We start from the raw sequence: 15,422 nt of genomic DNA on the forward strand, positions 1-15,422 counted from the left end.
TTAGATGTAATTAACTAAATGATCATGTGATTTTCACTCTGGAAAGGATTTACTACTAGTAGGAGCAACTCCAGTAACTTTTGTAATAAATATTCTTCATGCTATAAGAAAAGCATTCACGTACATAGCTCTTAGAACAAAGCAGGATAAAAAGTAAAAGATACCTTCCTGTGAAAGTGTCTGAATAGTAAGACTTCCATAACATGTAAATTACCATATTGGCACTCTTTTTTGAAGGAGTAAAGTCATAATGAAGTAAAATTTACATGAGCATGTATTTAAAGTAGTTTTACACAGTTCAGTTTGATTTAAATTAATTATTTAAGAGGCTTTGACGACTGTTTTTTGCATCCTGTATGTCATACTGTAACAAATCACTGCAAATGTTTAATAAGTATCTGTATGTTTGAGTTTGTGTTAAATGCTTGAGAAATCTTCTCATACAAATTTGTTAACTTTCTTTTGAAGAATTAACTGTTCAATTTAGTCCAAATACTATCAAGCCTTTCTTTCACCTTTTATTAGAAATCCAAGTCAGAAGACAATAAAAAATGCCACACAAATTAAGTTGAAGTGTCTTTACAGTCTTTGAAACTCCACATGGAAAATGTTGCTATTCTTTTTCTTAGAATATGAAGGGAAATATACTGAAGGAGTCATAAAGCTATTCTGCTAATTGTTGCAGTAAAGCATGTCACCTGCACAATATGCATTTGCCTAATACAGTGCGCTGCATTGTGTTACCATTAAAGGATTTATTTTTCATCTTAGTGCATATAAAGGTTCTGCCAGCACCTTTGTTGTTTCAACATAATTTCCATCTGTTTTCTTCCAAGTTGCAAAGTGTTGGTTCTGCTTGTACTAAATAATCTGTAATAAATGTAACAGTCCTAACATGCCCTGACACCATGTGCATTGACATGACTATGGTGAGATGTTTTTCATGGGACAGAGTGTTGCAGAAGCACATAGATGTCAAAATTTAACCTTGTCTAAGATGTTAAACTTTTCCAGGCTGTTCATCACTCTTTTAACTCAGTAATGCCAGATGTATACTTGAACCTGAGGCATGTGTAAAGTGAGTAGGGATATACTCTTTTAGAAATCTTCAGGCAAAAGTGTTTGCATTTTCTCCCCAGTTTAAACACTGCTGTGGAATGAGCTGACATTTAAAGGATGGCCATTGAAATCAGGTACTTGTTTGCCGTTTTAAAATCCTGTGTGTTGGTATTTAATTGAGTAGCTTCAGCTCTTCCATATTTTTGTTTTACATTTTATTCCTCTATGTTTATAGTTCTTAGACAATGGATTAAATGAAAAGGAAAACTTGTTTTTTGATGCCTCTTTTAGATGATTACTGATGTCTCTATGTTAACAACATCGCAGCTTAGAAATTTTAGAATTCTATGTGGTAGGAGATGCTTATTGGAAGAGGGAAGCAGAAATTCTCTGTGATGGTGATTGAAATTCAAGCTCTGAAGGTCTGTTTGTTTTTTTGGTCTTTTGTTTTACATCTCTGTTTAAGCTGGATCAGTCCATTTCAGAAAGCAGCTAGAGAGCACAGATGTTGGGAATTGTCAGAAAGGAAGCCATTAGGAGTCAGTTTAATCAAGAAGCAGCTTTCAGTATGCTGACAGAGTTGGTGGAGCAAATGCCTAAGATGAAGAGAGTTTGTTTGGAACAGAAGTCTAGATGTACTATTTAAGCATCAATTACATGAGGGAATATTCAAGGTGTTTAGGGAGGCTGTAGTTACATCCATGTTTATGGTGGGTTCTCTGCTTTCCGAGCTGTTGTTTAAGCCTGCCTTTGTTTTGCAAACGTGTGAAGCTTTTTGCCCCAGACTGGGCATGTAATGGAAGAGTAGGCAGCATGCTGAGCTTGTGCTCTGGTGTGTTTGGAGGACAGTTAGCAGCATGAGGGAACTGATGTCACCCAGCACTGGGCTTATGGGGGTAGGCGTTTGTCACTCTTTTCTTGCAAAATCAGCAGAGTTATTCTCAGCTGCACTTAGGGCATTTCCAAAGTGTTTTGAAATTGGTGAGAAAAGCAAAGATTGTGCCATGGAGAGCCATATGAGAAGGTACTCATCACCCCAGTCATCTCTTCAGTGGAAATCTTCTCCCTTGGCAAGATTATTCCCTTCCTTTCCCTCTGCCTCCATTATAAGGTCACCAATAGCATTTACTTAAAGGAGCATGGTCAAAAAGAACTATTAAAGGCATTTAGCTGGATGCTTATTAGGTTTCCCTAGCAAATAGTTCAGGCAGGGTTGCACAAGGAACAGATACCAGCTTAATACTGAGTTTCAGGTAGTTGCAACTCTAAATGTCCTTTATGCATCTACAGATGACAAGGTGTGTTTGTGCTGTGGCAACTGGTGTTTTGTGGTAAGGCTGTGGCACGAGCAGAATGCAAAGCACGGCTGGAATTGGGATTTGTGGAAGGGCTTTGGGCATGGCGGGGAGCCAGAAATACGGTTTTTCTGTAGTCAGTAAGTGCTTTTGAGGAAATGTTTAAAACAGTGGTGAACTTTAAAGTTTTAGGATTTGCGCTCTCTCTTTTCTGTCCATTTGCTGTTGCCCATGTTAGTTTCTTGTGTGTGTTGACAGAGTTCATACTGGTCAGTGAGAGCAATGCAAAACTTGCAATGTATGTTGCCTCAAAATCAGATTGTTTATTACTACCATAGTTTGTGGGTCTCAGCTTATTTCAAGTAGTTGGATTTCCGAGCTTCAGTTTGCACACAGCGTATCCCCTTCATGTGAACTCGTTGTTACTGGAATAATGTGAGCATTGTGTTCTCTGGCTGTACAAAATCAAGTATTTTTTACTTATTTTGTCAGCAGAAACATGCAGATGCTGTGTTGGGTTGGGCAACATGAGAACTGGCCAGTGCTCCAGATTGCGCTAGTAAAGCTTTTATGGTTTTGTGCAGCTCTGATCATTATTAGCATTGTAACATTTGTCTTCATTTTTTCCTCTAATAAATCATCTGCTGAATCTTTTCACTTCAGCAAAGTCATCTTTGAACGTCACTAGAATGTCAGTCCAAAATTACTATATAAGGAAGAGCTTGGCTTTTGAAACTAGTTCTGTGCGTTTAAATCTAAAGAACATAATTGATGATTGTCTGAAATAACTGGCAACTTTTCTTTTCAAAAGTCCTGTCAAAGTTTAACTATTTTCCTTAGAAGAGCAATCTGCTCTTTTAGAGAGACTGCTTATCAGATCCCATTATGCAGAGAGAACTATGAGATGTACTGGTCTCTTTTTTTAACATCATGGGAGAATCTTTGTTTATTTAAAAAGAAAAAAAGTACAACTGGTTCATCACCAGAACTGCTATTTCTTGATTTTGTACATCTGTTGGAACTGGCAGAAATGCTGTAATAACACATTCTTTCCTCTCCAGAGAAAGGGAGGAGGGGAAGGTTTGTAGTCATACACTTGGCTGTGTTACTGTGTTTACTTCCTACCTTTTTCTGTTTTATTTTAAAAAACAAACAAAACCACAACCCCTCCAAAAAAACAAACAGCAGCAGACTTTTTGCCTGAAATTAATGCTTTGCTTGCTGTTCATTTTGTTCATGAACTCTCCTGATTTAGCAGGTTGGCACTTTCCGCTGCCCTCGTGGTGTCTGTGTGAACATACCAATGTTAGTAATTATCCAATTATAAAAATGCTTTTAAGGTTATTCTTGCACTTCTGAACATACAAATTTAATTGTCAGCAATGGACTGTATCTGTAGTACATTTCAGACATGGTCTATCAGTTGTGTCTGTCTATGATATAACATAATACCAAGATCCTGGAGAGAAGGACATCTTCTGTGAAAATTATGGAGTAGGTTTTTTTCCGTTTCACTTTTTTTTTATTTTTTTAGATCAGGGAATGTTTTAGTTCATTTAATGAGAAACAGCGGCTGCAAAATTATTAAATTTGTTTTGGGAACAGGAGCAGGTAAAGCATCCAAGATGGGTTTTTTTGACTAAAAACGTTCCCTTAGGAGGGAAGGAAGAGTATGTTATGTTCTTGAAGTATTTATACTCTTTTAGACTCAGAGTAAGCTAAGATTTTTTTTTTAATATGTTCACAGCAAGATTTTCCTTTATTAGGAAAAAAAAGAAGAAAGACGAAAGCAGTAATAATTCAGCATTTGAAAAATAGAATATGGTGGCTTTTTGATTCTAAAAGGATTCTAGGGGCTCAGAATGTAAGACCTCTTTTTATCAAAACCAGGAGAAGTAGATATTTTTTGGTAGGGGTTTTTGTGGGGGGGTTGAGGTTTTTCCCCTTTTTTCTCTTGTCTTCAGTGTTCGCCCTTGAGGCAGGCGGTGTCCGTGCGGAGTGCTGCCATACCTGGTAGTGGATACCGAGTGCTGTAGTCGTGGCTCCCGGCTGGTACAGGCCCGGCAGCTGCCCGTGGCTGTGTCAGAGGGCCCAGCCCGGCTCTGCTGAGAGGGACAGCCGGGGGCTATTTCTGTGTTTCCTCTTTGGAGAGGGATTCCTGTTTCCGCTGCTGCTGAGCCGTCCCCTGAAACTTCCCTAGTCTTGACCCAAGCAGCTCAGCGATCCCTTCCGGAGGCTGCAGCACGTGTTTGGATTTGTGCCGGTCTCTAAGGGCTGTGCAGACCGCTTAGCTCTTATAAACACAGGCATTCATCTCTACATTCCTTTGTTCCTACCTTTGGACTTAGTTTTAGTATCCAGTTTCTGATTTTATCTTTTGGTAAGGTCATAGAAACCCATTTACACCTTTCTGGGGGGTTGGTAAACACTGAGGAAAGAAAGGATGGCAGTAGTTTTGCGGGGCAGTAGCTTTGCATGAACATTTGCAACACTGGTGCAAATGTCTTTCATTCTTCTGTTATTGATGCAGTTCACCAAAAGTTTAAAAAATTCCTCTTGTACAGTCAAGTTTCCAAGAAGTGGGAATAGTTGCACGTTTTGGGAGAGCTTAGTGGTTTTGGTTGGAGATGATCTGCTGCTTTTTCCTCTGTCAGAGGAAAATAGGAAGAGTTCCTTCTTTCTCTCTCTTCTCACTGTGCAGTCATTTAGGCATCAGAGAACAGAAGGAAATCCTTGGTGTCATCTTATACATAGGTAATAACTGAAGCTCGGTGTGTGGTGGGAATCTGGTTTGGGGGCTTTTTTTTTTCCTTACAGAAATACATCTGATAAAAAATTCAAATGTTGTCACCTTAACTGTAGTCTTTGCCGTGCCCTTCAGCTTCTATATAATCAAGCAGTGTTGGCTGTCACTCTGCAGCTCTGCTCCCTGAAATATTCAGATGCCTTATGCTATAAATATGCATACTTCTCTGAGAACCCTCAGATTTTGAGAATATCTTGAGTTGTTTAGCCACAGTGATTTAATTTCTGCTGTCAGTCTAAATGGTTCAAAAAACACTGAGGAATCTTTCTTTTAATTAACTATATTGTATTTGTACTTGACCTCATCACATGTGCAGAAAATGTAAGGTAGAGAAAACAGAAGTTTCCAATGCTGTAAGCCTGTTGCTAAGCTTTATAGAAGAACTTGCATATTTACTTAATTGTCACCTTGGGTTTTGGTAATTTGTATACATGCATAGACACATGCGCACACCCTGCTTCCCTTGGGAGAGCAGGGGAGTGCAGATACCTTTCTCTGCACTGATTAAGTGTAACAAAGATAGTCCTTGACCAGAAGGAAATTTCAGGCTTGTTAAGATAAGAAGGATGTGAAGGCTAGAAAAAGCTGACAGGAAGAGGTCTTGGGTCAGATGGTGAGGAAAAGAAGGTAGCAATAGGAATAACAGGTCACTAGAGTGCTGTGACCTTTCAGAACCACTAGTGATTGTTGTGATTCTAATCCTGTTTTTTTTTTATCTCTCCTCCTAATACAGGGAATTCTGAAGGATTTGCTGGAAGCAGATACGTGTGAATTTTCTGCATGAAGACTCTCAAACTGGATTACATAATAATATGGCTGTATCCTCTGCCTCCATTTGATCCTTAAAAATGATTAGGATTGTATATGAACTTTAACCCCTTTCTGATGAGTGACCTAGACATGAGTTTACATCGGCAAATGGGCTCTGATCGGGACCTCCAGTCTTCTGCTTCCTCTGTGAGCTTGCCATCAGTTAAAAAGGCACCAAAGAAAAGAAGAATTTCATTGGGCTCACTTTTTCGGAGAAAAAAAGACACGAAACGCAAGTCTAGGGATTTAAATGGAGGTGTCGATGGAATTGCAAGTATTGAAAGTATTCATTCAGAAATGTGTACAGACAAGAACTCTATTTTCTCCACGTGTACCTCTTCTGATAACGGAACAACCTCTAGCAGCAAACCAAGCGGAGACTTCATGGAGTGCCCCTTGTGCCTCTTGCGGCACTCCAAGGACAGGTTCCCGGAGATAATGACTTGTCACCATAGGTCTTGTGTGGATTGCTTGCGTCAGTACCTGCGCATTGAGATCTCGGAGAGCAGAGTTAATATTAGCTGCCCAGAATGCTCAGAACGCTTTAATCCTCATGATATTCGTTTGATATTAAATGATGACATCTTGATGGAAAAATATGAAGAGTTTATGCTTAGGCGATGGCTGGTTGCGGATCCTGACTGTAGGTGGTGCCCAGCTCCAGATTGTGGGTATGTATTTTTCCTATATTTGCAAAAAAGTCACCGTGTAAGAACATAATTTTCATAGCATTATGATTTTTGAAAAGTCACTCACTTTACTTAGGGTGTTGTCACTGTTGTATGAATAGGTAGTAGGTAGAATTCTCTTTAATAAGAAAAAAGACAAGAAATCAAAACAAATTAAATTGAAAACAACAATAAGAACCTCTCTGAGTCACAACCACCTTCCCAAATAAAATGCTTTCTCGAGTAGGTTTTCCTTTTTTTTTGGCAGAGAGGGAGTTTCAGCAATGTCAAGCAACTTTTATTGGTAGATGCCTGCCTTTATTTACAGCAAGCAAAAGAAATTTAGATGTTGCACTGCCAAGGAAATGATACAAAGCTCAAACTGAAGAGAATTGAAAAATTGGTGACTGTAATTTAGCTTAATTTGTTAAAGCGCTGTGGGTAATTTGGCTTTTTAACTGTGAAAAATGATTTAAGCTTTCCTTTGAATTTAAAGGCCTCTCTTGCTTCAGATATCTTCCATCTTGTGGCTGATTGAGACAGCACTTGTTGCCTGTCAGCAGGATTCTGATGTAAGATAATCAGCTTGTTCCTGCTTATTATCTGGGGAACGTAATGTTTTAACTTTGCTTTAATACTTTAAACAGTTCTGAAATCATGCTGAATTCTAAGTAGGCTGAATACTACTGAGCAGCAGCTCATCATGCTTTTGTGCTGCTGGTGTCTCAAAATGCTGTTCTTCAGCAAGCTGCTTTTTAGAGATTGTTTGTGTTATCATACTGCTTAAGGATTTTAGGCATTACTGCAGTCCAGATGTGCAGTGCACACTAAAAACTCAGAGGCTGACAGCTCTGTTTCAACGGCTCACAGATGAGCAATAAGAAGAATGAAGAAGAGGAAGAATGTTGCAAGAGAACAAGCAAGATAGGACTGACTGTTAGGTAGATTAAATACTCCAATATTAATAACCAGGTGCTTAACGTTTAGGACTTATTTAAAATACAATTTTGCTTTCATACTTTGAAAGAAACAGAATTTGCTAGCGCAAGTCAAAAGCAGGGACTGGAAAGTTGATAGTTTCATATCTGGTCCAAAGTGGATGGCATTGCTGTGGCATAGTTTGAGGACAGAAGGAAAAATAACTTGAGAGATGTTTTGGTTGCATGAGCTTGTAACAAAGTCATATGGACAAAGCCAGTACAGTTTACTCTTAATATTTTGATACTGAAAAATTAAACAACCACTGGAAGGTATTATTTGATATTCAGAAGCATGCTTTGCCTTGAGTTTTTGTGGTATAAGCAGTTATTATTCAAGCTGAGGAGAAGCATTTAAGACCTGTTAAAATATTTTCTATTATACCATGTTTGTGGTTAAGATACTTTTTTTAGTATTTAATTAAGTAGACTAAGACAGGTTTGTTTAACCTGTTTTGGTTTTTATGCATCCATTTTCTTTTCTGTTTTAAAAAAAGCAAACTTCTAAGTATCTTCTAAGTGGTCAGAGCTGTGATGATAATTGCTATGGATAATACCATCATAAAAATAAAAAGTGGATGTTTAGAGCAAAGTTAAAGTTCCATGCAGTCATGTGGGACCACAGCAATGCATGAGTGTGCAGCAAGTATTTAAATCATTGCTCCAGAACTGCTTGTTGCATGCTCCATACTCTGGGAGGGGAGTCCTGTGAAAAATACAGTATATTGCCAGGCAGATAAACTCTGCCAATGTCTGTGTGAAGGGAACAAACTTGTACTGCACGGGCAACCTTATGTTGTGCTTTTGGTACCATGATTTTTCCTTATACTTGGAGTGGCAGAGAAATGCTTCACAGTGGTAGATGAGTTCTGCTTTTAATGCACAGATAGTGCCTCCTCACTGAATTCTCATTACTATAAGTTTAAAGTGGAATAAAGTTGGCTGCTTGGGTACTTCTCAGGGGGATCACTGTTTTTGGTTGTCATCCTAAACAAACAAGGGCTCCTGCAACCGTGTTTTGTCTTCTTCCTATCCTTCTCCTGATTGTTTTGAAACCTTCAGAACCTTTAGATCTGTTGGGCAGCAGGGATTGAGAATTCAGCAGAAGTTAATCTAAGTACTTTAGGGGAAAGGGCATACATACTACTTGTACAACAGACAGACCATCAGTAGTGCCTCCAGCAAGAGTAGTACCTGTGTATGAGTCCTCCAGTTAAAATTTAAATTTGGCTTTCAGGCAGCCACCACAGCACTGTCTGACAAGCGTGTATGTACCCAGCTGAGGGAAAGCACACAGAGGGAGGCAGGAAGGAGAAGTGGGGTGGGAGTCATGTGGAAAGTAATAATGGGGATTCGATGTTGTGGTGGAGCTTAGCAGGAGGATGAAGGAACTGTACAGGTGTAAGGTTTAGGGAAGCAAACTCTACTCAGACTTCCACAGAAGAGCCTTTGCTAACAAAGGCTGATCAGGGGTGATGCAGGACATTCAGTGCGCACAAACTGCAGATCAGCAGACATTTACTTTAATAATTACGTGGTGCAACAGTAGTCACAGTTTCTAATTGCTTTGGCAGCTAATCCACTTGTACAATATGCAGTTAAAGCTGGGGTTTATTTCTTTTTCTGAACAGGTTTTGAAGTGCCATACTGGCAGAATGCATTAGGGTTATGACCTTTTAGCATGGATCAAATATTTCATGAAGGAAATGGATGGCATGCATTTACTAAATGTGCAATTAATCCCAAAGTAGGAGAGGTGCAGTTAGCATAATTTCCTAAAGTTGACTTGAAGATTGGAAACAAGTACTGTAATAAATAGGAAATAGGTGTGAAATTGAGCATTTTAGTAGGAAAAAATTACTGTAGAAATAGGTAAAAAATGGATGGTGCGCAACAGTGCTTCAGCTCTTCTCAGTGTTGATCAAATGTCCCATGTAGTATTGTTTCAGGGTTTGGGCATGACACTAAGTCAAAAATCTGGACCAGATAAAGAGCAAATAATTATAAAATGTTCGATCCCTGAAATGAAAAAATTGAGGGAAACTAGATCAGTCTGTTGAAACATAGGAGTTTTTTTATATCATTGGTCTCCTGGGTTTTAAGGAAACAAGTTAATGGTTAAGAACTAAATAATTCTTTTTCCTCTCTGTTCCAAATCTATTTGAGTAAAAACAAATCCTAGGGTCAAAACAAAAACAAGTCCTAGGGTCAGCAAAACTTGAACCAAACAGATCTTGAAACAAAATTATCTACAAATGTATTGCTCTTACTTCTATCCCAGTAGGGAACTTCTTATCCTTCCCATAGGAGAGCTGCACATGAGTTTGGAGGAGAGGCTCTGTTGCAAGCTCAAATGCGTCCTGATCATGTTGTTACCTGAAGCACTGTGAAAGTCTGGACCAGCTGTAACCTACCAGCAGTGGCTTGATGGGAGACACTGTCATAGGTGATCTTTCCCTGAGGAAGGAGCACTGGTACAAAACCTCATGAGCCTTCTCCTAGAACAATATCTTTATAGTCTGTTTTTCATACCAGTTCTCCAGTGTAATTTTAACAGGCGTCACTGAATCAGTATTCCAGATGAGTTCTGTCTTTTCTTCTGTTTGAATTATTTAATGGCTTTGCTCTGAGATTGTATTGCTGACATCATTAGAAGAGAGCAGCAATGCCTAAATGTTCATGCCTTTATCAGGCAAAAAGCAGATTATGCAAACAAGTACAGATTCTTCTTCCTTTTTTTCACTGTGCAGCCTGCAATTAATGGCTCACTGCCTCTGGTTTTTGTTTTACTGAGTATTACTTTGAGTTTGGTTGATTGTCCCTTCTCTCACCCTAAACAAGAACTTTAGGCCTTCACATCTCCTTTAAAAAGAATGCAAATGTTAAAATTAAACTTGTAACCCTGTACAGTTGGAACTGAGATTTTCTCTGGTCTAAAAAGTTACTTTCTAAAGGTTTGCCAAATTCATCAGTACCAGTTAGGGAGTGCTTTCAGGGATGTGCCCATGCTTTATTAGTGATAGAAAGGTGGCAGGATATAAATTGGTACTTGATTCTGTGTCTTAGCCTTGAGATTTTTTTGGTCTAAGATTAGCAAGCCTTGAATGTATCCCTGTATGTTGAAAGAAGTGTTTGGATCAGAGTCTCTTTGTGTACATGCAAAGCAATTATCTCTTCAGTTTGCAGAAAGTGGGGAAAATGAAGCTGATTAACTTGGCAGCAATATAGAAGAGTCTAGCAATTTTTGAAATAAATCTCTACTTGGAAAGCAGGAAATATTTGTAAACAGACAAGCATGTATCTCATTTGTAACTGCATCGTCTGTAAGTGTTGAAAGTCCTATTTGTTTGCAAGATTTCCTAGGGAGGAACATCAAATATGCTGTTTTAAAACAATAATGGAAGGGACAGGATTTGCATTAACTTTGCAGAGTTTCAGATCTAGCTACTTAAATAAAAATAGCTAGATTTTAAGTTGGGCTTGTAAGTGTGAATATTTTAAAAGTATCATTACTAATAAAGAATATTTTGAATTAACGTATGCAACTGCTATAAAGTGGACAGGGGGTAAAAATAAACAGTCTTTAAAAATAAAATTACCTTAATTTGAACAGACAGAAACTGAAGTCTTGTTGCATTTATAAGTCTGTTGAAGTCTACTCAGGGACCATGTTCATGTGAATAAAAGCATACATCTGTTTTAAATGTTTATAACAGTGGACTTAGTATTATATATTTAAAAGAAAGCTATTACATAAAATCATTGAAAAAAGCTACAATGGGTATGAATTATAAAACATATATACATATGTTTGTAATTACTGTTAATGTGAACACATTGTGTTTTTACCCTGTGAACTTTGAAATGCAGGTCTAATGAAGGAACAGTTTTGTTACTTCAGCTCTCATTGTACAGAACTGTCCATGTAGTGTCTGATTACAAAGTAGCGTGACACAGTTCTGTAAGTCTCAACATTCTCGGAGGTTTTTTGCTCTGTAGTATTGTCAAAGTGGCACTGAGGCCCAAACTCTTACCAATTTTTACATTTGCATTTGAAATGTATTTTTAAATGCCTTAATTATTGAGAAACAAAATCCTATTTATAAAATACTTGGTTCATTGTTTAGACATTTTAAAATACAGAGAGTTAACAAACATCTATTTAAAGTAAGTAGTAGTATTCATGATAAAAGGCAATTAGTAAAATCCTAAAATGTCTTGCAGTGTCAAACCAGTTGTTGTTACAGGTGTAAGTTACACTGCAATGGACAGGGTCGATCTAAGACATGCCCAGAGTGACTGGGACACTTCTGAACCTATAACTTTCCCTAATTGCTTAAACACCTTATTTGGGTTTATTGTCCCACTCTTTTAAACTGTGGTTTCTTGGTGGCTGTAAACCTTACAGTGTTGCATTCAGCTTTAAATACAGTATATTTGAATACTGCATGGAGTAAAGGTGAGTGAGTGTTGCAGTGATTATAGTATTTGTGTACAAATACTATATTGTGTACTTAATCCAATGCAATGGCAATAGAGCTGTGGAAAGATGAGTTTAGGAGCTGGTGCTGGCTGCCTCCTGAAGGAAGCGGTCAGTTTCTGATGTGCACTGCCTTTGTACCTGCTCCAGCTGCCCTGACAGCTGCATAGTCAGCTTTGTTCTATACTCAGAGCTGGTTTCGTGAGCAGAATTCTCTCTGTTGTTAAAGGTACGCAGTGATCGCGTTCGGATGTGCCAGCTGCCCCAAGCTGACGTGCGGGCGCGAGGGCTGCGGGACGGAGTTCTGCTACCACTGCAAGCAGATCTGGCATCCCAACCAGACCTGCGATGCTGCTCGCCAGGAGAGAGCCCAGAGCCTGCGCCTGAGAACCATTCGTTCCTCATCTATCAGTTACAGCCAGGAGTCTGGAGCAGCAGGTAGTTGTGACTGGGGTGCTGGGGCTGTAAAACATCTCTTCTGGACATTTGCACAATTAGCCCTAGATAAGGAAAGAATGGAATAGTGACATGGTAGATAGATACTGGATGCTTTGTCTTTAAGAAACATAAAATAATAATTCTAAATTTGGATTAAAATTTTAAGTGTTATGCTTTGAAGTACTCTGTGACCAGAACATCTGACTTAAGTCTTAAAAGCTTGTCACCATTTAAAGTTCTTTGTAGTTGAAAAATGGGAAATCAAACTTGCTGCAAGGCAGCCTACTTTTGCACATTGACATTTTTAGTTGTATCACTTAGTACACTTGCTTTCTCCGCTGTAGGTGAAGTTCCCGAGCTGTTAAAATTAAAACTCGTAACCACTGATTTTCTGTTTTCAAAAAGACTATTACTCTGATGCCAGCTTTGATGTTTGATATGTTTGTTAGTACTAATTTCTGGTTTTCCAGGAAATGCTCATCTGTCTTGTCTACCAGAGGGCAAACAATTCCATCTATTAAAGCTGAGCTTGTTTGTAACTCCCAAAAAAAGCAGATAAGCTATTCAGAGTAGTGTTTAGCACATCAAAATTCCAGTTTGCTGTTGATAAGAATTGGCTCTGAATTGATAAGAATAAAGCTCTGATTTCTTTGGCAGCTTTTGTCTGCCTGAACAAGCAAGGTAGATATTTGGGATAAAGAGTCCCACTTGCACCTTGTAGTTAGAGCTGTTTTTCTCTAATCCAGCCCCTGACTCGAGAGTCTCTAATTTGTAGTTTGCACTGGCTTCTTTTTATAATGTATCCCATCTTGCCCTAAAAATTAGCATCTCGCTTTAGCTTTCAAATAAAACGGAAAATAAGCTAAATAAATTAGCACACCAGCTCCTTTCCTTACCCTTTCAGTTCCTCTCAGCCTGAAGAGCAGTAGCTCTGCCTTTCCTGTGCTGAAGAACTTGCTCTGTGTACTTTCTGCCCTGTAGGCTGTGCATGTGCTCTCAGGTGGGAGTAGCTAATGAATCCTTTCAGCTGCTTACTCCTTGTGCACTGGGCTTGGTAGAGATACTTTTTTCTGCTGTTCTGCACCCCTTTAGGTATTCTTTTATCAAGTATGAGCTCTCCTTTCCCTTTGTCTTACCCAGTAGCACCGAGGCAGTAAACTTGGAATTCTGTGCTGGGAGCTGCAAGGTATTTCTGCTGCTGTGAATAAACAGCTTGTCCTGAAGTGCAGGTGTTAAACAGGAGTGAAGATCACAACTGTGGGGTGTGTGTGTGTTTCACTGTTGCTCAATGACCCCTTGTTTGACAGAGCTGATCACTTAACCTCATTTTTCCATATTTGACTTGGGAACATGGAGATTCTCCAGAGTTTTCTTCTGCTCCACTATATTTTTTGGGGGAAGTTAGTAAGTATAAAGTAGGGCTGTGAAAAGGACTCAAGAGGAGGTTGGCAGTACCAAAGAAGTACATTAATGTGAATGGGGAGATGGATTTAAGATATGTTAACAGAGTGGAGACTGAATAATAAAGTACAAGATTCATAACAGCATGAAAGGTAAAAGAGGATTATATTTAAAGAGACCTTATTATCAGTCCTGTATCAGCATACATTTTTAATGTCAGACTCTAATACATATTTCATTAAGCTTAGAAAATCCTTGAACAGAGAGTATGCATTAACTATTCAATTACTTGAATGTGGTCTACTACACCTTGTTTTCATTAGTTTTGCTCAGTCCAAGGTTTGTAAAAAGAGATTTGATATCAAGTCATGGCCAAATGAAGATTTGTAAAGCAACCTTATAAAAAACTTCTTCAGTTTTTCAGGTAACAGTTCAATTAGTTTTCCCAAATGTATGTCTGTATTGTGATTATATTTGATTGTCTGAAGAGCTGATATGATTCTAATATTTGTCTTTAAACAGCTGATGACATAAAGCCATGCCCACGCTGTGCTGCTTATATAATAAAAATGAACGATGGAAGCTGCAATCACATGACTTGTGCTGTCTGCGGCTGTGAATTCTGTTGGCTGTGTATGAAAGAGATCTCAGATTTACATTATTTAAGGTACATTTAAGAAAAAAAAATTCTGTGTGGTTGGTGATTTGTTTTCTTAAGTATTTAGAAGGAGATTCCCAAGTGCTGTAATTCTGGCTTTCTTTTTCTTGGAGTAGAGAATTACTGTTGAAGTATTCATATTAGAGAATTAAGTCAGTTTTCAATATATGTATTTAAATTAGTGTTTTATTATTTTTATTTTAAAATATTTTGTAAATTTTATGCATGCAACGTGTTCTTAGTACAAATCAAGTATTTTGGATTAACACACCCTCCTTTTACTGATGTCCTAATACATTTATATTGTCCTTGTATTAGGCAAAACAAAAGTTCTGATTATACAGGTTACTGTGAGCCATAGATTGGTGTGTAGCAATATGCTTCTTGTTACATTGCAAAATATGTTCTTAAGGCAAAAAAAAAATCTGATTAAATAACTGATGATGCATTACATCTGTAACTTGAACCTAGGGACAAAAATTTTGTAACTAGAGAAATGTTCAGTAGTGTATAGCTACCTTGATTTACTTATTGCTTCTTTACAGCATTCTTATTTCTCTCTATTAGCCCATCAGGTTGCACATTTTGGGGAAAGAAACCATGGAGCCGTAAGAAGAAAATCCTGTGGCAACTAGGGACACTTGTTGGAGCTCCTGTAGGAATTGCCCTAATAGCTGGCATTGCTATTCCTGCTATGATTATTGGAATTCCTGTCTATGTGGGACGTAAGGTAAAAAGTGCTTCAGTCCCAGCATGCTTCAGGTTTTACCTTCTGCTGTATGGCTTGGGTGATACTGTGTTAGTTGGGTGTCTTAAACTGGCCTCTAAAA

At 38.3% G+C, this 15,422-nt stretch overlaps 1 protein-coding gene across 1 annotated transcript in view; it reads left to right on the forward strand.

Moving 5' to 3' along the window:
- Positions 1-15,422, forward strand: part of RNF19A (ring finger protein 19A, RBR E3 ubiquitin protein ligase) — a 57,291-nt gene that overhangs the window by 30,119 nt on the left and 11,750 nt on the right. The window contains exons 3-6 of the mRNA XM_063171714.1: positions 5,894-6,641; positions 12,325-12,533; positions 14,457-14,601; positions 15,160-15,322. Coding sequence (XP_063027784.1) covers positions 6,025-6,641; positions 12,325-12,533; positions 14,457-14,601; positions 15,160-15,322 — 1,134 coding nt within the window. The 5' untranslated portion in view covers positions 5,894-6,024. The remainder of the gene's footprint in view (positions 1-5,893; positions 6,642-12,324; positions 12,534-14,456; positions 14,602-15,159; positions 15,323-15,422) is intronic.

The sequence above is a fragment of the Melospiza melodia genome, chromosome 1 (genome assembly GCF_035770615.1).
Source record: "Melospiza melodia melodia isolate bMelMel2 chromosome 1, bMelMel2.pri, whole genome shotgun sequence".
Taxonomy (NCBI): domain Eukaryota; kingdom Metazoa; phylum Chordata; class Aves; order Passeriformes; family Passerellidae; genus Melospiza; species Melospiza melodia.